The sequence below is a fragment of the Pinus tabuliformis genome, chromosome 9, assembly GCF_031772625.1.
Source record: "Pinus tabuliformis cultivar Carrire ecotype Pingquan chromosome 9, CPIR1, whole genome shotgun sequence".
In the NCBI taxonomy this organism is placed as follows: Eukaryota; Viridiplantae; Streptophyta; class Pinopsida; order Pinales; family Pinaceae; genus Pinus; species Pinus tabuliformis.
In genome coordinates this window covers 920,256,524-920,279,377 of record NC_142307.1, presented here as the reverse complement: position 1 = coordinate 920,279,377, position 22,854 = coordinate 920,256,524, and the positions used below count along the sequence as shown (strand labels likewise).

Genomic DNA, 22,854 nt, shown 5'->3' with positions numbered 1-22,854 from the left:
ATGGTTCACCAATGTTCGGTATGCCGGTTGCTAATGAGACAGATTCTGGTGTAAGTGTGAAGGTGACACCAGTTAAGATAGCTTGATCTCCATGTAAGTGTAGCACAAAAAGATGAGCCAGCTCATGATGAAATTGAACACTAGCCACCTTTTGACAAAACTCATAGCATGACTGATGCTGAAAACAAAACATGGCAAGAGGGCAGGCCTGCAATTCTGTAAGGGTGGTCGGTTCTTCTCTAACATGTCTACCACCTTTATGAGGCCTCTGGGGTGCATGTTCTTCCAAGGGTGAGTCACTTTAGGTTTCTTCTTCATATTTGGATGAATGCTCAAATGTCATGACTGCTATTTTCCAAACTGCCTTGAAGATGAAGATCCTGGTGTTTGAAAACTATTTAAACTACTCCTTTAGTAATGTGTGCCAACTCTGCCACCAAAGGGGAAAACCAATAAAATAGGGATTCTTAGGAAAGGGAGATAATATCAACAGATTAGGAATTATTGGGAGAGATTTTTTTGGGAAATTTGGGAGGGGGTTTAGGATTTAGGTGTGGGAATAGGGTTTTAGGGTTTTTCACATTTGACAGTTTTGGGAAAGGGAATTTAGGATAGGGGTTTAGGATTTAGGGGATGGGGAACAATGGAGTCAAGGAACAAAGGGAATTAAGGACAAGAGAAATAATGGCAAAGGGTAACCTTGGTGACAAACAAGTTTTGAAACCCTAGGCAGTAGTTTACATGTGAGGAATTCAAAATGATAGGGTTTGAATTTTTGCTTCAATCATTAGCATCCATAAACCACCATCACTTAGCATAAAAATGGATGAAACATTGAGATGTCGACCCTACCTGGCGAATCCACGCAAATAAATGGCAATTTGGAGAAATTTGAAATGTTTTTGGGCTTTCAGGTGTATGCGCCACACCGCATACCCAACGCGCCGCACCATCCCAGTGCGCCGCACCCATTCAGATTTACACTGGAAATTTTCTCCCAGTGCACCGCGCCACCTGCTCTGTGCGCCGCACCGGCCAAATTTCCTCTAACTTTCCCCAAATCGCACACCAACTCAACCAATTTGCTTTGAGTGGCTTTCTCCTTGGTCTTGGCATGCAAATAACATTGATCTTCATGAAAATGTCTTTATAAAGGCATGGATTTAATTTTTGACTCTCCAAGACCCATCTTTATAATGTTTTGACATTGGCACTTTTTCTATTTTAATACAACTCTGTTTTTGAATTTCCTTTTGATTTTTTGACTGAAACAATGAAATTCTTGGCAAATTTTTGCAGGGATAGCTGACATGGAATTTGGCAAAGGAGACCAGGGCTGTGCCTGAAGATTTAAAAAACTGAAGACTTTTTAAAATTATTACAAAGGACAAAATTTTGACTTTTCTTCAAAACAGATATAATGATGACTTCGTAATCCATCGATATAATGATGAAATTCGCAAAATAGAAAACATGTGGAGAACCTCCCTCTGGCCTGCTGGCATTTGAACACTTTAATGACTCAATTTTCGAAACCCTAGACATATGATTGACATGACTCGTTGCCCATTAAAAGATCAAACATTGACTGTCATGGACTTTAATAGACATCGATGAGAAAACCTAAGCTAGTAGGTATAAGACATGAGGGGATGAAGGACAAATCCCTTCCATCATATTTATGGCATGATCCTAGCAGAATGCAAGTGAATGAATTGAGCGAAACACCTAAAAATGAAATGAAAAAAGAGTTTTGATCTCTGACGGAGGACTGATAAGACTGACTCTAACAGAAGGATGGTCACAGGCCTTAATTTATGTTTTAAATTAGAGGCGTGGGCCTTAATTTATGTCTAATTTAGAGGCCCATCAGAAGGTAGTCCAGTCCATAGATATAGTCTCTAACAATAGTTAGGCCAGACTTTCTAAATTAAGCTCATCTTTTCCATGTTGACATGAAATAATTTGTAAATGAAAAGAGAAACAGGTTTTATTGACAGGATTTTTGATCTACAGGAAGTGACACCTCCAGCCAACTCCACCTACGTCTTCTTGTCCTTCTTTTGAAGTATACCAACCCATACTTTGAACCTCTGCTTTATAGCCCCCGTGAGCACGCTGTCTTGGGAAGATCCGAAATTCTTGAAGTGTTGGGCTTGGCCTTGGGTGATGTTCACCTCCCCTGCACATTACATAAATTCCATACACCATTCCAACATTTCATCTCACCATTATTATCCTTCAAAAGCTCTCAGCCAACTTCTTGTAGTAGTACAGGACATCCCGTAGCAATTCAAGACATCCTGTAGCAGTTTCATGTAGAAAACCTGTAGCTGCCTGTTTAGACCCTGTCTTGATCTGAAATGGTAGTATAGCCTAGTGTAGGAGTAGGTTAACCCCTCATCCTGGACTCCATGACCAACAGTGCCACCTAGACCAACCTTTTCATTCCTTCCCCTCCTACAATATCATATAACATTAGCTTTTATATTTCTGAATTTAGAAATTAGAAATTTTTATCTACTCTACAAGTGTGAAGGAGATAATTAAATGCATACATTATGGATTTTGAAATAATAGAATAACTTCCTATTTTCAGGTAGTTCTAGTAGCTAGATGATCAAGTGTAAGGTTAACATAGTTTCTTTCATGAAGGTGATTTGTGTCATTTCATAGCTAGATGATTTATGTCATATCATAGCATTTACAAGTTGGAAAATTTCATTTCCTGAATTGACAAGCATTTACTTTTCCTACATTAGAACTAGTTTTACATTCCACTATCAGTAGTCAGACTCCCTTTAGTCCAATAAAGGGATGGTCTGGAACCCTAATGGTCAAGTGCCCCAGTTGAGAAGTGACATGAGTAGAATAAAACATCTATTGTGTATATAGCACTATCACCTCCAAGTTTGTATGAAACCTCGGGTTGATAAAGTAAAGTTGGTATCCCTAGGAGTTGCAACATTCTTATTGCAATACTGAGGCTCATCACTTTTTAGTGTCGTTATTGGTGAGGTGTCTATGTAGATGTAATTTCTACTTTTTCTTTCTATTTTTCATTGGTAGATAGATGTTACTCTTGATTTCCTTTTCGTATTGCATTTAGTTTGGAAAAAAGCCTCATAAAAGAGAGAAAATATATTTATTTCATGCCTTGTAGGAGTAGAGACACTCTAGGGAAATTATTGCCAAATACCCCCACACCATCAAAAAGTCAACCTTCCCTCTTCTCCGATGATTACCATCTTCCCTGTCTGACTGCAGGAGAGTTAGAAGACCCCTTAGGAGAACAACCTAAAATATTTGAAGAACCTATTGGGGAAGAAGAAGAAGAAGAAACCATTCCACACACTTACACCATTGTTGAAAACAAAAATGAGGCTGAAAACAGGAATGAGGGTTCTTTTCCCATCATAGAGACTAATGGAGATACTAGGATGAAAAACATAAGTCCCTCTACCCTTCCTCACTTCCATGGCCTAATCTCAGAGGACCCTAATACCTTCTTGTTTGAGTTTTTGTTGCGATAGGTTCCCCTGGGGTAAATTTTGCAAATAGTTTTGTTATTTTTGTGAAGTCTTTGCATTTTGAGGAGTGGATCACAAATGGTTGTTAGGAGTCAAAGAGGTTTTAGGAAGGTCAAAGCCCCTTAGTTTGGTAGAAGTTAAGTTGTTTTATGACTCGCCCATGTTTCACAGACCATGGTATTATAATGGAAGATGCTATAAAAATGAGTCATAGAGAGTCATAAGAGACATATAAGAGATCTAAGATTATATGAGCAAGTGATCTAAGTCAGAAGAGTCTATTTTCTATACTTAGGTGAAGGGGAAGGCTCCTACAGCTGTGTGAATGAAGACCTTGGTAAGTCTACAACTGAGTGCGTGGGCCCTTGCAGCTGTGTGCATGAAGACCTTGCTAAGTCCGCAACTAAGTGCGTGGACCCCTGCAACTATGTGCATAGGGAAGAAAGAGTCTGTCATAGAAGAAATAAACATAATAAAGACTTTTTTGGAGAAATATTTGTGCATCTGTGTGTTTATGTTTACTTCTAAATTTACTGTGCATTCGCTTTGTTTACTGCAATTTATTATGAGACATTATTAATAGATGCGCGAAAGTGGTATATCTAGTCAATTACATGATATTATGAATGTTTAGAACACTTAGTGAAGAGTTTAGATTTGTTTTCTGTAAGTTATTGTAATTTCCTCGATTCAACGTTTAGGTTTTGTGAAGGTCAGAATAAAGCCCTAGAAGTAAGAGAAACACAACACATAGACCACTGGATGTAGAAATATGGTTCTGTCATCCCCCAATATTTCCTTGGGTGAGGTTGCAGCCTAAACTATGCAGGTTATTGCCGAAATGGTCGATAGTGTAGGGTTTTGTTGATTGGCGTAGCTAACTCTAAACTTGGGTCCAAAATACCCTCAAGCCAACAAATGGTTCCATTTCTGGGACCAGAATCTGTCTGAGGAATGTGTGATATCGAATAAATATTTCCCAACTAATAAGGAGATGGAGAAGTGGATGGATCGGAGGATGCACAAATTTGCAGACTAGGAAAACAAGAATCCACACCTTAATCGAAGGAAGAGTGGTTGAATAGATACCTATATACAGATGAACATGGAATTTTCTTCTAGTATTTTTCTTACGAATTATTCGAATGGTTGTCTAAATCAGCAGATATTCAAGGCACGTGGAAGTTGGATAACCCTATTGTGTGGACTCTAGAGTTGGTAAGGCGTCTGGAAGCTTCAGAAAACAAGATCACAAGGGCTGTTGATTACTGTATCAATAGAATTTTGGGTGTATTCATTACTGTGTTCACAATCGATAGATCTATGAGTTATAACGAAGCTAAATGCCAGTTTTTCAAAGGAACAAGAGGTAAGTAGTTGAAGTCCCTAAAAATTTGGATTAAATTCTCTTATGTGAGAAATGGGTCATGCCATTGAATTGATGTTTGGGAGTACGCAAAGTGGAAATCCATTTAGAAGAAGTCTAGATTTAGGTGCTATATATAGTCCTCTGTTGGGAGCATCTGATAGTGACGAAGAAAGTAGTATTCTAAAAATGCGTCAAGGTGTGTCGTGGATGATAAAATAGGGTATCGTGAGAATACCACTTCCATTCACTCCACCTCCACCATCACCTTTGCCTCACACACCTACACCTACAGCTCGGGATCCACCTCCATCTCCACTATTCAATATGGTGAACACTATGAAGATGCTCTTATTCAAGGGTCTGTAAATAGAAGACCCTGAACAATTTTGGTTTGTAGCAGATCTTGTTTGGAAGTCATAGCAGATCACAGATGATGACATGAAGAAAGAAAAGCTGGTTACAAAATTGCAAGGTAGAGCGCTGAGTTGGTATATTAAGTATTGTTCGATTCATCTAAATAATGGAATTGCTAAATAATGAATTCGAGAAACCTATGTCTCAAGCCCAGTCAGTAACAGAGGTCATAGAGATCCAGCAGAAGGTGAATGAGTCCGTGTGGGACTTTGATCAGAGGTTGAAATGTTTGCTTCAGTAGGTTAATATGCAGATCACGGATGACCAACATAGGGATTGGTATATTTCTTCGCTATTACCTCACTTGAAATTTCCATTATCGCAACATAAGATTGGAATGCAGGCTGAGGCATTAGAGATTGCTATGACGTTTGAAGCCTCACCTATTCGGGATACAAATCTGGGAGTGCAACAGATTCATTCACAGTTGGCTAGCCTGCATATGGAATTTCAGAGTCTAAGAAGGGAAAGGAAGTCTAGAATGAGGTCCGCATAGAAGTCTGGTGTTTGAAATGAAATGTCCATGGTCACAACAAGGACTATTGCCCCGTATATCAGAATTACTTGGTTGGGGGAGGTACTATCCCCTTGAAGACAGAAAATACTGCTGGAACAAGTACAGGGGTGGTGTTGTGCTACACTATTTTCCAGGTTACATGACAACATACGACTGATAATTTTCATTTACTATAAAAGTTTGTGCAGACTCCCCAACAGTTTTTTTTCAATTTCTCTAAGTCTCTAGGTCACGATTAGTGCCACTGTTGGAGCTATGAATTAATGATGGACAAAACCCCAACCTATAGAATACATGCGGAGGCATGTCCTCAATAAGATCAAGGTGCGACTACAACGCGCAAAGGATTCGATGGGTGAGGAGGAGGAGTTGGAAGAGGTCATGGCCAGATCATTTGCTACAACTTTGGAGAACCAGGTCACTTTGCATGAGATTGTCAGAATCCAATGCACCCCTCATGTCAATATTGTCGACAGTTTGATCATGTCATAGAAGATTTCCTAGTGCTCATCACGAAGATGCAACAAAAGAAGACCCAGACCTAGAAACCTACACAAAACACCCAGATGATGAGATCAAAACCATGCGAAGATGGACTCAGTGTTAATTTTGTTACACGAAGCAGAATGGCTACTAGGGAGGATAAAGGGAAAGAACTAGAGAAAGATGGGTGGGTACGCAAGGTTGCTAATAAAGAAGTTGGATTCTATTTGTGATCTAGGTCCGGGTGTGAAGAAGGACCCTTCCAAGACCTTTTACTTTCGTGATGTGTTAAATTGCATTTTTAAAAGAACATGAATGAATACATGTGCATGCTGTAAAGAAGAGGAACATGAAAATCATCAGCAACATAAAAACATAAGTCATTGATAACGGAGTTCGTCTAGGAGGGACTACATCTTCGGGCCCCAGTGTAAAGATGATGTCATTATCATTCAAGGAAAATTCCCTCATGCAGTAGTGGCTCTAAGACATGTTCCACTACAGGAACTCTCAGTAAAAAAGACTCCTATCAGTATGACACAAACTCATGCATGATGAGAATCCCGCCAACAGGCATAAAAGGGATCTCAATGCAAACATTCTTAACAACAACATGAGTATCCCATCTACATACAACAAAGGGATCTCCAACGCAACATGACGGATCATGACAACAAGTACATCATGTAGATGATTCCGCATCACATCAGCAGGAATCATGAAAACAAGTAAGGAACAAGATCCCACATCAGACAACAAACAAGGATCTGTGCAGCAAAATGCATGGCAAAAGAAGTACATGAACACACTGCATATACCTCACGACCAAGGGCCATCTGAAGAAGTGGATTTCAAACTAATGAAGATGTTCACGCCATCAATCTCATGGCATCACTCGCATGGAAATGGTTGCTCGCACATGAATGCTGACACTTGCATTCCACTTAGAAAAGTGGCTGAAGAATAGAATGAGAAAATGAGAAATTTGAATGCACCATCATATTTGTGGCATCAAATAGTGCAAAATCAACTGTCAAATTTCTGAATTCTGAGAAATTGAGAATCTGGGGCTCAAGGAATCTTTTAGACTCCTAGATTCCTCAAAGATTATGCTCCATGGGTGGACTAGAGATGTGGAACTCAAAAGGCGAATCTAACTTCGCCATTGTGATCCCTACGGAAAATTGTGAAAAAAAAACTATAAACTTGACTATATTCCGACATGGAGAAAAATTACCTCCTTGAGGAAATTTCAAGGGTCATGGTTTCGCTCCCTGTTTCTGCAGTAGTTATGGTTCCACCTACATACTGAAAAATGGCAAAAAAATGCAAAACTCTGATGGAGAAATGGATAATGCCATTGCGTTCGTGGCGTCAAGAAGTGTTGAAACCATATAAAATTTGTCAAATTCTGACAAAGTGAAATTTCGCCCCTCCTGCAAAATTCTGCCTCGAACTACGTGCACTGCCTTCCTCTGCTTCGAAATTATTGCTCGCTCCTAGTTCCTCCATCCGCCTCCATGGGTGCACTAAAAAATGAGGTTTATATCAAAATTCTCCAGTGGATTTAACAACGAGCCCACGTGGTGGAGCGGTTGGGCATTGGCATCAAAGGTGGGAGGTCGGGGGATCAAATCCTGCCCCCACCAAACTTAGCGTAGTTACATATTAATTTTGGTAAGGCATGTTAAGTTTGGACCGCGAAGTTGGGGTTGATCATTGCAGTTATAACCATATTGAATGGAAGGTGGTTACATGGTTTATTGGTTACGGTTTTGGCGGAGTAAAAGGTGCACGGTCGTTGGTTTGAGGTTTGGTACATGGTATTAATGGGTGGTTGTTGTATTTATGGGGCCACCCACTTGGGGTTCGGCCACATGGGTTGGGCGGGTTCGACCCCCGCTGGCTCCCTTACTAAATGTTTATGGTGCATTGTAAGGGGTTTCGGGGTGTGGGTCGGGTCCACTGAAGGTGGCCATACCCACCCCATTAATACAATATGTTTAACGGTGGAGGTGGAGGGCTCGGCGGGGTGATGGCCGCCGAGCCAAAATCTAATTAAAATATTTTTTTTTGTAATGTTTGGAAAGAGGAGGGGCTGACAGGGTTCACGACCCGTCAACCCAAATTTTTGATATTTGTTATGTAATTTTGGGATCCGAGGGCAGTGGCGAGGGTCATGGCCCGCCACCATATATTATTTTTTTGATATTTAAAGAGGGGGTAATTTTCAAAGTTTTAGAAAGTAAGGGATATTGGGAAAATTAAAAAGGCCACAATTTCGACCGATTTCGAGAGCTAGGTTTCATGCTTCGAGGTCGATCAAATTGTAGGACACTTAAACCTGGCCCACAACCCAACTTTCACCAAAACTTTGATTAGCTTTTTCTCCCTCATACGAGCTTGGATTGATGAATTCTTCACACTTCCGCGATCAGGACAACGAGATCCACGCTCTGGTCCTGGGTCGACATCTTTCTGAACACTTTGATTTTCGAGCATTCATAAGCCCTCTGTCTTGTGTGTCTTTGGAGCCACTTGGATCAATCCTCCCCACTGAGGAGCTTTTGGTCCTCCAAAAGCATGAAAAATAATCTGCAACTTCTTTGTACCTTGTCTGCATCACAAGCATCCTGAAAGGTCTCACTTCCATCTCCTTCACCTTTGTTCTTCGAAGCCTTAAGCGATGAGCCAACACCTACAACCTCTACAAACTTGTAGTACCATTCTACAAATTACATGCTTGATTGACATGACCTACTAATGACCCAAGTGTCCCACACTTGCCATGAGTTTATAACACATACTCGGTGGTCAAGTTTACAACAAGATGGGTGCAATACCCCAGCTATGAAAACAAGGCCAACATATCATTGTTGCTTCAACAAGTGATGGAAAACTCATCATCACTGCAACACATGATTTACAAAGATAAGGCTAGACACTATTTGCTTTGACAAGTGATGGAAACATGACATCACTTTCATAGTTCATCATGCAACACAAAACAAAGACCAAACATCATTGTTGCTGAACAAGTGATGAAAAACACATCATCACTTTTACATTTTAAAATGCAACAAATGATTTACAAAAGTACAACCATGAAACGCTAACATATCTAGAAACCATTTTTCACTTATCAAGGTGAATGGGTCGCCTCCTTGTGGTGCATTCCATTGTCAAATTACTACTTCACCTGGTTCATGTATCGACACTCTGTCTTTAAGGCGCTGCTCTCGATGGAGCCTCAAAAGGTTTTCTTCCTCCATATCTGCTTAACCTGTCTCTTTTCCTGCTGTTGAGAGGGTCTTTCACGCCTCATCCTTTTGTGTTCTGCCATTCTTTTCCAACACTTAGAAAATTTATGGTTATGCAATCAACAAAAGGTACATGTCTTTTGATGCCATATTTTACATTCATCATTAACAACATGATCATAATCAAAATGAACATTCAAATGTCGAGAGTGGTTATACCTTTCCTTGCTATGTCTGGTGTAAGTATGGCGATGAGAGCTTGCCTCAGCTCTTTCCATGCAATGGAAACTGCCATGGGATGATGTAGATGTGTTCCCATCATTCTCTTTCCTCGACGATTTCAACGATGTCTCGGAATAATATGACACCTTCGAGTATTCTACTTTGGTGTATCTTGAGCTTGCAAATTGATGTTTATGCACAACCTCCAAAGGTTGAGTTATGCCTTGGTTATTAACACCAAGTTCTTTTTCCTCCTCATGCCTTGTCCTTGTAAGGAGCCTCATGTTTGTCCCTGTAATTGGGATCTCCAAATCTCCAACATAAATCATACTATGTGAAGATGAAACTGAAAGGAAATCAACATCTTTTACCTCCTCTGTCGATTTGTAAAGAACTAATGAGGGTTGCTCATCATCTGTTGTTGGTGGTTCGCTAACTGTCGTGGTGTATTCTCCAACTTCCTTTCTAACATACCCAAGGCCTATTCGACACGGTAATTCCTCTACTTTAATGGGGTTGACAATGCCTTGGCCATTGACGCCCAAGCCTTTTCCTTCATACCCCATTCTCTTCAACAGTTTGGAGCCAATTCCCGTGGTATGATTTTCAAAAACAGCGAAATCATCATCAGGACACATACATGAATTCAGGGAATTACATTTTACCTCACATGGGTCATGCTACAACTTTTCCAAGGCCTCGTCCTTTGCTTGTAGCTATCATAGCAAACTCTATTTTTCCTCCTCCTCTTCTTGTAAACACATCTTCAATTCAACGTTCTTTGTTTGAAGGTTTTGGCTGTTGTGCTTCAGTTCTTCCAGGGCTTCTTCCGTGGCTTGCAACTAAAGCTGCAATTGCTCCTTTTCCTCTCTCTCTTTATGTAGAGTTTCATACATTATTTCCACCCTTTTGGAAATTTTGAGCATGGTTTCCTACATCATTTTTTCATCCTCTGTCGATGCACGTTCCATTGTTCATGCTTGCAATTCACATCCACGCAAAGACCGCTCTGATACCACTTGATCCAGGTCCGGGTGTGAAGAAGGACCCTTCCAAGGTCTTTTACTTTCATGATGTGTTAAATTGCATTTCCAAAAGAACATTAATGAATACATCTGCATGCTGTAAAGAGGAGGAACATGACAATCATCAGCGATATAAAAACATAAGACATTGATAACAAAGTTCGTCCAAGAGGGAATATGTCTCCGGACCCCGGTGTCAAGATGGTGTAGGCCGCTGCATTAAGTATTGTCAATAGTGATGATGTACATAGAGATGATGCTGTTATCATACAAGGAAAATTCCCTCACGCAAGAGTGGCTCTAAGAGATGTTCTGCTATGGAAACTCTCAATCAAAAAGACTCCTATCAGTATGACACAAACTCATGCATGATGAGCATCCTGCCAACATGGCATAAAAGGGATCTCAATGCAAACATGCATGATGAAAACATGAGTATCCCATCAACATGCAATAAAGGGATCTCCAACACAACATGATGGATCATGACAACAAGTACATCACGCAGAGGATTCCGTATCACATCAAGCAGGAATCATGAAAACAAGTAAGGAACAAGATCCCACATCAGACAACAAACAGGGATCTGTGTAGCACAATGCATGGCAAAATAAGTACATGAACACATTGCATATACCTCACAACCAAGGGCCTTCTGAAGAAGCAGACGTCAAACTGCTGAAGCTGTTCGTGCCATCAATCTCATGGCATCAACCACATGGAAATGGTTGGTCGCACATGAATGTTGACACCTGCATTCTACTTAGAAAAGTGGTTGAATATAGAATGAGAAAATGAGAAATATGAACACACCATCATATTTGTGGCATCAAATGGTGCAAAATCAACAATCAAATTTCTGAATTCTGAGAAATTGAGAATTTGGGGCTCAAGGAATCTTTTAGATTCCCCCTAGATTCCTCAAAGATTCTGCGCCATGGGTGGACTAGAGATCTGCAACTCAAAAGGTGAATCTGACCTCGCCATTGTGGTTCCCGTGGAAAACCATGAAAAACAACTATAAAATTGACTATATTTCGGCATGGAGAAAAATTACCTCCTCGAGAAAATTTCAAGGATCATGGTTCCGCTCCCTATTTTTGTAGCAGTCATGGTTCCACCTACATACTAAAAAATGGCCAAAAAATGCAGAACTATGGTGGAGAAATGGACAACGCCATTGCGTTCGCGGCGTCTAGAAGTGCTGAAACCATATAAAATTTGTCAAATTCTGACAAAGTGAAATTTCGCCCCTCCTGCAAAATTTTGCCTCAAACTGCGTGCACTACCTTCCTCTACCTCGAAATTCGTGCCTACTCTTGGTTCCTCCATATGCCTCCGTAGGTGCACCGAAAAATTAGGTTTATATCAAAATTCCCAAGTGGATTTAACAACGAGCCCATGTGGTGGAGCGGTTGCGCATTGGCATCAAAGGCGAGAGGTTGGGGAATCAAATCCTGCCCCCACCAAACTTAGCACGGTTACATATTAATTTTGGTGAGGCATGCTAATTTTGGACCGTGAATTTGGGGTTGACCATTGCAGTTATAACTGTATTAAATGTCGCGTGGTTACATGGTTTATTGGTTATGGTTTTGGCAGAGTAAAAGGTGCACAGTCATTGGTTGGAGGTTTGGTACATGGTATTAATGAGTGGTTGTTGTATTTATGGGGCCGCCCGCTTGGGGGCTGACCGCGTGGGATGGGCGGGTTCGACCCCCGCTGGCTCCCTTACTAAATGTTTATGGCGTATTGTAAGGGGTTTCGGGGTGTGGGCCGGGTCCACTGGAGGTGGCCCGTGCCTAACCCATTAATACAATATGTTTAACAGTGAAGGTGGAGGGCTCAGCAGGGTGATGGCTGCCAAGCCAAAATTTAATTAAAATATACTTTTTTGTAACGTTTGGGAAGAGGAGGGGCCGACAGGGTTCACGGCCTGTTGGCCCAAATTTTTTATATTTGTTAACTAATTTTGGGATCCAAGGGCAGTGGCGGAGGTCATGACCCACCACCATATATTATTTTTTTGATTTTTAAAGAGGGGATAATTTTCAAAGTTTTAGAAAATAATGGATATTGGGAAAATTAACGAGGCCACAATTTCGATTGATTTCGGGAGCTAGGTTTTATTCCTCGGGGTTATTCAAATTGTAGGACACTTAAACATGGCCCACAGCCCAACTTTGACCAAATATTTGACTGGCTCATTCTCCCTCATACGAGCTCAGATTGACAAACCGTTTCTTACCTCCGTGATTAGGACGATGAGATCTATGGTCTGGTCTTGGGTCGAAATCATTCTAAACACTTTGATTTTCAAGTGTTCATAAGCCCTCTTTGTCCTGTGTGTCTCTCGAGCCACTTGGATCAATTTGAAGCAGGAAAATGAGACTTTTATGGAGGTGAAGAAGAGCTTCATGGACACATGGGCTTCCACATCAAGGACTTAGTGTACGAGCATGGGGAAGCCTAAAGATGTCAGTACTGCATAGGAGGCATACCCCTCATTATTAGCATCATTTTTACAAACTTGAATTAACATCATTAGGGATAAGAAGGCAGTAGAGGGATTACAAGAGATGATAGATAAATGTACTGGCAAGAGTAAGCCCCTACTCGAGTAATGCACAGTACACAAAGTAGGAAAAGGTAAGGAAAGTACTGGCTGCGAGATGAGATTGACTACCCAGATTGGAGAGTTTGAGATGGACTAGGTAATCCTTGATTTAGGATCTGATGCAAATGTTTTTCCAAAACAAACTTGGGAGAGAATGGGTAGACCCACACTACAATGGTCCTTGATCTAGCTACGAATGGTGAATCAACAAAAGATTATTCCTATGGGGCGCCTACATGGGGTGACTGTGGATATTGAAGGGGCACACACTATAGCCAACTTTGAAGTAATCAAAATAGTGGATGAAAATAATCCATACCTGACACTACTCAAAATTGATTGGGCATTTGATATGAACGTAGTCATCAACCTCAAGAAGTACAGCATGACATTCGAGAAAAAGGAACTAAGGGTTATTGTTCCACTAGATCCGACTGAGGGTGCGCGATATACTGAACCAGTCTGAGATTATTATGAGGAGGATGATATTGATCAAATTTATAAGCTCACTGCACAAGATGAGGATTGGATTAACCCTATTGTGGATGGGAGAATTACTTGGGAAAGGGACAACTCCTGCAATTCAGATTTTGATGAGGAGCTCGAGCACTGGCATAACCGATTGCATGAAATATGCTCACTGTGATGCAATAGGCTTACTAAATCACTCCGATGTATATCCACTTAGGTACGCAATTTATTGCATTATGATGGTTTAGAAGATGTCAATTTATTTCTGGATAAATTTGAAAGGGATTTATCGAAGAAAAATCAGTTCTAGGCATTAGACATTGCACTGAGAGGTATGCCTACCAAATGGTGGGATACACATAAGAAAAAATTTGCAAATTGGAAGGAATATCGATGGATGATAAAGTTGTGGTTTGGGTATGCCAACACCGACATTACGGATAAATATATAGGCAAAGATAATCCACATGAGAATCTGGCTTGATGGACAAAAGCATGGGGAGAAGAACCATAGCCAGAATGGGTTCACATATTCTACCATACTTTGGATACTATTTCGATGAACTGGTATCTAGAAATAAAACTGCGACATGGGACCACAGAATGGGATGTTCTGAAGGAAAGTTTTCTGCTCACTTTTAGCTTTGAAGATGGATTTGAGTGTATTGACGAAGAATTACAGGAGATCAAAGTTGCAATATTCAGAATTCCTGAAGAACCTGTTGAGTGGGTACAACCAGATTGGAGTATACGGTTGCACCATGCAACCGAATGCTACAATGTGACCACTAAGGAAGGTGAAGAAGATCCTAGGAACATCAACATTCCTGAGTCAGAAGGACAACACGAAGTCACAGGGCCTAAGGCGGAAGTCCATGATATCTCAAAGCCCCTAAAGACCAAGTAGGTGAATATTGGATTGGAAGCGCAACCAAAGTTTGAAAACATTGGCGACTATTGGGATGAAGGCACACTATACAAAGTCATGGAGTTATTGCTGGAGTATCAGGACTTATTTCCCACAAATTTCTCTGATATAAAAGGGATAGTAGGTGACTTGGGTGTCATGAAGATCACTCTGAAGCTATATGCGAGGCCAAAGCAATGTCCTTATAGATCGAATCCTAAGTACAACGAAAAAGTGTGTGAATAATTGGATAAGATGCTTGCAGCCAGGATTATTGAGCCTATCGAGGAACCAAACTGGGTTAGCCCTATGATGGTTGAGGAAAAGCAGGCGAAGGGTGAGATTTGGATATGCGTAGACTTAAGGAAGTTGAATGAAACTTGTGTCCATGATCCATTTCCTACACCATTCACAGACGAAGTACTAGAAAATGTTGGAGGTCAGGAAGCCTATTCGTTTAATGATGGGTTCTCAGGGTATCATTGGATCAAGATTGCATCGGAGGATCGAAGTAAGACCACCTTCGCGGCTGAATGGGGCTATTTTCAGTATACAGTTATGCCTTTCGGACCTAAAAATTCCCCTACAACTTTCTCTAGGAAGGTAGTCACAACTTTCAAAGAATTTATTCACAAGTTTCTGGAGGTTTACTTCGATGATTGGATAGTGTTTGGGTTAGTATAGAGACACGTTGCCAATGTTTTCCTCATGTTGGATACATGTCAAAAGTATCAGGTATCCATTAACCTGAAGAAATGCATATTTTGCATACGTATGGGATATTGTTGGGCCATGTTGTCTACAAGTAAGGGTTGAGGGTCGACCCTGCCAAAATTGCAATGATTATTAGTCTGAAGCCTCCAAATAATATCAAACAATTGCATGCGATGTTGGGCCACATAAGGTATTACAAGGGATTCAACAAAGCATATGCGCAAGTTACCACGCCCATGGAAAAATAGTTGTAAAAGGATGCGGTGTTTTGCTAGGATGATGATTTCCAGAAGAGTTTGGATGTCTTGAAGGTGAAAATTATCACTGTGCCTATTCTAGTGTTCCACGACTGGAAGAAGGAACTCCACGTACATGTAGATGCATCCTGCATAGCACTAGGAGTTGTGCTAACCCATCCAGGTGAAGGTGATATCGGCCATCCAATAGCATTTGTGAGCAAGAAGTTATCGAAGTCAGAAAATAATTATTCGAGCAATGAACACGAAGGATTAGCAATGGTGTATGCACTCTAGAAGTTCATGCACTATTTGTTGGGTGTGCACTTCAAGATGTACACATACCATTCTTCTTTGAAGTACCTAGTCAACAAGCGTGTGTTGGGGGAGGGGGGGAATTTGTACAGGGATGTTGCTTCGTCAGGAATATGACTTTGAAGCTATTGTGAAGCTAGGGCGACTGAATGCTAAACAAGATCACCTCTTGTGGATTGACAATGGTGATGAACCTACAAATCTGGAGGAAGGATTGCCTCATGCACAGCTCTTTGCTATGTGCATCGCAGAAGAGCATTTTTCTGAAATAATCCAGTTGTTATCCACATGTACAACTCCTGATGGGTATTCCACACAGCAGAAGAAAGAGTTGGTAGTCTGGGCTACAGATTTCTCCATTGTCATAGGACACTTATATAAATTGGGATTCGATGAAATATTGCATAGGTATGTCCTGGAGTATGAATGATAAAGTATCCTCACCGAAGCACATGGAGGAGTTGCAAGAGGAAATTATCCAGGAAGAGCAACCATGTAGAAAATCCTACAGGTAGGACTATGGTGGCCAAATGTGCACAAGAATTCCAAGGAGTATTGTAGAGCATGCAATGTTTGTCAGAGAATTGGGAGACAATTGTGAAGGGATGAACTACCCTTGAACCCGCAGGTGTCATTACAAGCATTTGATAAGTGGGCGATAGATTTCGTGGGACCAATTCAACCACTGGGAAAGAAGATAGGAGCCAGATACATCATTACAGTGACCAAATATTTAACCAGGTGGGCTAAGGCATAGCCTATGAAGGATTGTAGCGCGACCACAACTGTGAAGTTATTTTTTGAATATATTTGGTCTCGATTTCGCTGCCATAAAATCTTGATGAGCGATAGAGGTTCGTACTTGAACAAAATAATTGTTGCCCTAATTGAAGAATTCAAAATGTATCACCAGAAAAGTATGTCATATCATCCTCAAGTGAATGACAAAGTTGAAGAATTTAATAAAATCCTAGAGAACGTCTTAACAAAGATTTGCAATGCGAAGCGAAATGATTGGTATGTGCGCATACTAGCTTTTCTATGGGCATATAGAACTACCTGCAAGAAGTTGACTGGACCAACGTTGTTTAGACTGGTTTATGGACAAGAAGTTGTAATGCCGATGGAGTACATCATACCAAGATTGCAGATCACTGTAGTCACAGACATGGATGATCAAGATACAATAGAAGAATGCCTCGCGCAACTAGTTGAGCTGGAGGAAGATCACTTCTTTTTGGGTTTTCATGAGAAGGTACAAAAGGACCGCGAAAAGGCATGGCATGATTGCCATATTAAACAACACACCTTTAATAATGAAGATTTGGTATTGTTGTGTCACAGTGAGTTCATGATGTTTTTGGGAAAGTTCCAAATGCATTGGTTGGGGCGATATATTGTTAAGCGAATTATGGATGGAGGCACAGTTCAGCTCGCAAAGATGAATGAGGAAATGTTTCCGGGAAAGACCAATGGGAGTTGATTAAATTTGTACAAGGGTGATCCCACCACTGCGCAATGAATATATAGAGGTGGGATAGCCTTATTACTCTAAGAAGTTGCAAGGGAGTGCGGGACTATAAACTACATTGCTAGAAGGATGGTTCGACGAAGCGAATGCCCTACGTGATGAATCAAGGGAGGTAGCATAGGACAACTGCGATGAAGAAGTTATGTTAGAATGGTGAATCTTATGTAGCATGGCAAAAAAGTGACTGTTGGAAGCACTGTAGCTGATTGGATGACGATTTTTCCATTAAAAGGAGTGGGGAGGAACATTTATGGAGCATATCTTTAGAAATCGGCCACCAAAAGTGCATTAATGACAAGAATTTGGAGGGAACAGATGGATTTGAATTCAAATTGAGCTATAAATATGGCATGCCGCTCCACAGTCGAACACTTTTATTCTTGAAATCTGTCTCACTTCTACGTTTTTCTGTTTTGAGGGGGGAGTTCTTCGAGCAAACCTGTGGGGTTGCCATGGGCTCTCCTCTTTCCCCTGTCGTTGCTAACCTTTTCATGGAAGATTTTGAGTCCAAGGCTCTAAACTCTTCCCGGCTCTTGCCTAAGCTTTGGAGAAGATATGTGGATGACACTAATGTTATCTGGTCTCACGGCCAAGAAGAATTGGATCTCTTCTTCAATCATCTCAATAATCAATCCTCTGCCATTAAGTTCACTATGGAGCAGGAGGTCGATGGTTGCCTTCCATTCCTCGATATTCTTATTTCTAAGAATAGTGATGGTTCCCTCGGCCACCAAGTTTTTCGGAAGAAAACGCATACTGAGCAGTATCTTCATGCCAGTTCCCATCATTTCCCGGCTCAAAAGATGGGTGTTCTCAATACCCTTGCTACTCGGGCTCTAAGGATCTCGGATAAGAAGAGTTTTGAGAAAGAAAAATCCCATCTCCTTGATGTCTTTGTTGAGAATGGTTATAGTAGATTCTTGGGTCAGAGGGCTTTCCTTAAAGCTTCCAAGAATTCGCTGTCTCGACAGGATCCAAAGGAGCGAGTTCCTGGTGTCCATATTCCGTATGTTCAGGGGACTACTGATAAGATTGGTAGGATTCTCAGGACGCATAGTGTCCCTGTGACCTTTAGGCCCCTGAACACTATTCGCATGTCCCTCCGATCAGCTAAGGATCCTATCGACCCTAAAGATATGAAAGGTGTGTACTTGATCCCCTGTTCCTGTGGGACCCCCTACATTGGGGAAACTGGTCGCTCCATTAATCAGAGGATTAGTGAGCATGCAGCAGACCTTAAGCATAGGCGAACTAAGTCTTCCGCTTTAGCTGAGCATGTTGAGAAAACCAATCATCATGTTTGTATTGAGGAAGCTAGGGTTATTGCTAAGGTTTCACGCTTCCATCATCGGAAATTTAGGGAGGCGCTGGAGATTGAAAAGAGGCCGAATAATCTCAATAGAGATGATGGCTGGAAAATCAGTCAGTGTTGGGTCCCAGCGCTTTCGTCCTAGTCGTTTTTTTTTTTTAATTATTTTTTTTTAATTTAGTTTTATTTAATTTTTATTTTTATTATTATTATTATTTTTTATTTTTTTATTTTATTTTTTTATTTTATTTTATTTTATTTATTATTATTATTATTATTATTATTTTTAGGTTGACTTTTATAATAAAATATTTTTCATTCATACCTTCTCTTTCTTTTATTTATCTTTAGAGTCCTGTTTTTAATTCCTCTATTACTAATTTAACTTATTTTTAATTATTTAACATAAAATTTTTATTTATTTATTAATAATTTTGAACTAACTTCATTAAAATATTTTATTTATTTTATTGCTCCCCCTAGGGTAATTTATTTATTTATTTTTATTTATTTATTTATTTTTTAATTTTAATTAATTAATTAATTTATTTATTTTTTTAATTTCTTTATTAATTTCTTTATTTTTTATTTTTATTTTTATTTTTTATTTTATTTTTATTTTTATCTTTATTTTATTTTTTATTTTTTTTTATTTTTATTTTTTTATTTTTATTTTTTTTATTTTTATTTTTATTTTTTATTTTATTTTTTATTTTTTATTTTTATTTTTATTTTTATTTTTTATTTTTTTTAATTAATTAATTAATTTATTTATTTTCCTTAAATAAAATTTTAATTCTTTATTTTAACTAACTACTATCATGAATTATTTTAATTACTAATTTAACATAACTTTGCAATTATTTAACTAACTATCATCATAAAATTAGTTATTATTAATATTTTTTTACTAGATTAATAATTATTTATTAATAGTTTTATTCATAAAATTATTTTTATTTTAGGGATTGGTCCCCCTAGGGTAGTTTTCTCCCTTAAATATAACTTTTAATTATTTATCTTAACTAACTATTATCATGAATTAATTTTTTACTTATTATTTTAATTATTTATTAATCTTATTTTAAGGGATTGGTCCCCCTACGGTAACTTTTTCCTAAAAATTTTTAAAAACGAGGGTTTTGATCCCGGTACCCAGTCCTAAGTAGCTATTGGTCTTTTTAGCCGTTGGAGGCTCTGCTCTGTCTATTTAACCTGCTAAGCTGGATCTGTTTCTTCAACTTGTCCTAACGATGAACCACACTGGTTGGTTCGAAACGCGTCGACAAATGATGTCTCATGTGATCTTCGCCAAAAAATCTTTTGTAAACTTTTATTCTTGATAATGCTTGAGTTGTTGCACTTTAGTTTGCACAAAGAGAAGTGTTGTATGTATGTCAAGGATAGGGAAAGAATTAAAGAGTAGATTTCATAGTCAAGATTCACAAATTTAACTGACTGGCAGCGCGAGATATTCATTGGGAGAATGACTACAACTTGACCTGAGCTGGAGTTGGCCCAACCTGTACCTACCAGTTTGCCTACTACATCGCCTAGGTCGCTAAGACCTGAGCCATTTGCTTCCACAACAGGAGATAAGAAGCAGAAGAATCCCCAAAAAGCACCAGTGCGACAATCATCACGCAAAAATACGACATAGATCTAATAGAAGGGAAATATGGATCGATCCAGGTAGATAACCAAGCCCCTAGACTTAGATGAGGAAGAAATCACTTGGGGTATTGAGGAGATTAATGCAAATGAGGTTGAGCTGATAACTCGGCTATTTCCGTATATATTACCAAGAAAATCCATGACTGCCTAAAGACCCAGATTCAATGAAGTTCATGGTCTCGACACCTTTGTTGTTGGAGAACGTGCTGTTTGAGGGAAATCTACTGGCTTGGATACCATACTTAAAAATGGAGGATTGGGACTTGGGGGATCACGCGAAGTTCCCACAGTTAGAGCCAAGAAAATACCTGAGGAAGGTATATTATGAAGAAGCGGATGTCATGCAGCTTGAGCCGATGAAATGGGTGGCTGAAGTTGGAGGCACAAGGTTTCTAAACATGTTATGGGTACCACATTTTAGCCACAACGCTATTAATATAGTTTGTGTGTGTCAATTTTTGATGCTGGTGCATGATGGGTGCCTTTGGTTGGGAGGTCCCATCCCTATTATTGACATGTTGATTCACAAAATCACATTGCTGCCTTACCAAGGAGTGGAGTCACCTTGCAAAGGATTTTGTGGGTAAGTCATAGGAGAAGAAATTGGCAGATCAAATGAAGAGTGACTTCAGGTTGGTGTAGAAGTTGCGCGACTACGCAATACGATCCATATCAGATGGCGCGGTGCAGTTCATTGCACAAATCTTGGCTCAAAAAGTCATTAGGAAGTGCCATGGTGATGAAGCATCAGCGCCAGTAGTCTCTTTGGTTGTGTTGTTTGCCAAAGGAGTCCAATAAAATTGGGTTCAATACTTATGTCACGAATTTTTGTAGGATTACAGAGAGGCCCAGGATGAGGGAAAATAGTTCCACCACGCATGACTACTTTTTTTTATCGTGTTGGTGGCATGGAGGATGCCCAAAGAAAGTGAGATCCCTGAGCATGATGCAAATCTTTCTGAGGCTATGAATTTCGCTTCGCTGTGGGCCACTAAAGACCCCGAGCGCATTATGGAGACAAAGATATTTTGGGTGTTATTTGAGTCAAAGTTGAGGATGGTGATTAACCACCGGCCAAGGTTATCACCAAGTTTGCACGTGAAATACAGTAATGTCGTAGATTTCAAGGAATATTTGCACAATCTGCACATCTGCATGAAGAAAGATCCCAAGTGAATATGGCACAATTTTCCGTACTTAGTCACTAAGGACAATATTTTGGGGGTTGTCAGTAAATGGACAAGTGATTGGATTACCTGCTATGATGCCGCCATGGGAACTAGTAAGGTTGCTGAAGGCGAAGCAGCACAGACCACAACAACGACAACAGCAGCAAAAGAGAAGAAGTAGGAGGCACATAAGGCTTCCTTGAAAGAGAAGGTCACCGAAAAAGAAAAGGGTGCACAACAGAAGGAAGTCACTACCAAGGAAAAAGAAGCAGCAAAAGAAATGGCCTCTACTACATCGCAAGCCACTATTGACCTCAGCGAGTCAGACACGGAGCACACAAATGTGGAGGGAGAGACAGAGGGAGAAGAGGAAGGGATGTTATAGATCCATTTGGGCACATCAATCCCATCATCTAGATCAGTGTTTTTAGGGCTCATCAAACCCTAATTTTAGTTGCTACATGCCCTAAACAAGTCACCCCTTTGAATGCCTCCTTCCCGGATAGTTTCATGACTTGAAGACATCTAGAAATAGCCTCTAGAGGGACCAGCGCAGGTAGGCCCATGTAAGGGTGCACTGCAAAGCAGTTAAGTCCATGCCAGGGTGCTCTGTAGAGCACTTAGGCTTCCTTTCACTTGCGCTAGGCAAGATTGAGCGAAATTCACATAGGGTTTGGGGAATATTCTTATCTTTTGGAGTCATCTAGAAGGTTCCCTCACTTATCAATTCCTATGAGCTCGAAAATGGATGAGGAATGAGTTAAGATGCATCCTATCCTCTCATCCCTTCCTCCATGGAACTAATGCTAAGTATGAAAGGCCATTTAATGCCACCATTTATGAAAAAACTTCCTTCATCTTCCTATAAATTCATCACTCATATAATTGATCAGGGGCTGCATTATGTTGAATTGTAAGGAGATAATGTTGCTATGAGATTTGGCTTTGAAGCCAGTATTATAATTCTAAAAGTTTGTCATGCTTTTGATGTGATGTGGATGGGATCCAAGCTAGAGGAATGGCTTTGAATCAGGCACGAATGGTTGTAATTCCTTCTTCTATTCAATAAAGTGTTTGAACCTTTCTCCCAT

General features: G+C 40.0%; 1 protein-coding gene across 1 annotated transcript; it reads left to right on the top strand.

Annotated features, from left to right (window-relative positions):
* The first annotated feature begins 16,981 nt into the window (after positions 1–16,981).
* LOC149151741 (uncharacterized) lies at positions 16,982–17,563 on the top strand. Its single transcript, XM_089443249.1, has one exon. It carries the CDS (start codon positions 16,982–16,984, stop codon positions 17,561–17,563), a length of 582 nt encoding a protein of 193 aa, XP_089299375.1.
* The last annotated feature ends 5,291 nt before the right edge of the window (positions 17,564–22,854 follow it).

Coding starts and splice junctions, on each gene's coding strand:
- LOC149151741 (XM_089443249.1), top strand. CDS start 16,982: ATGTATCACCAGAAAAGTATGTCATATCATCCTCAAGTGAATGACAAA.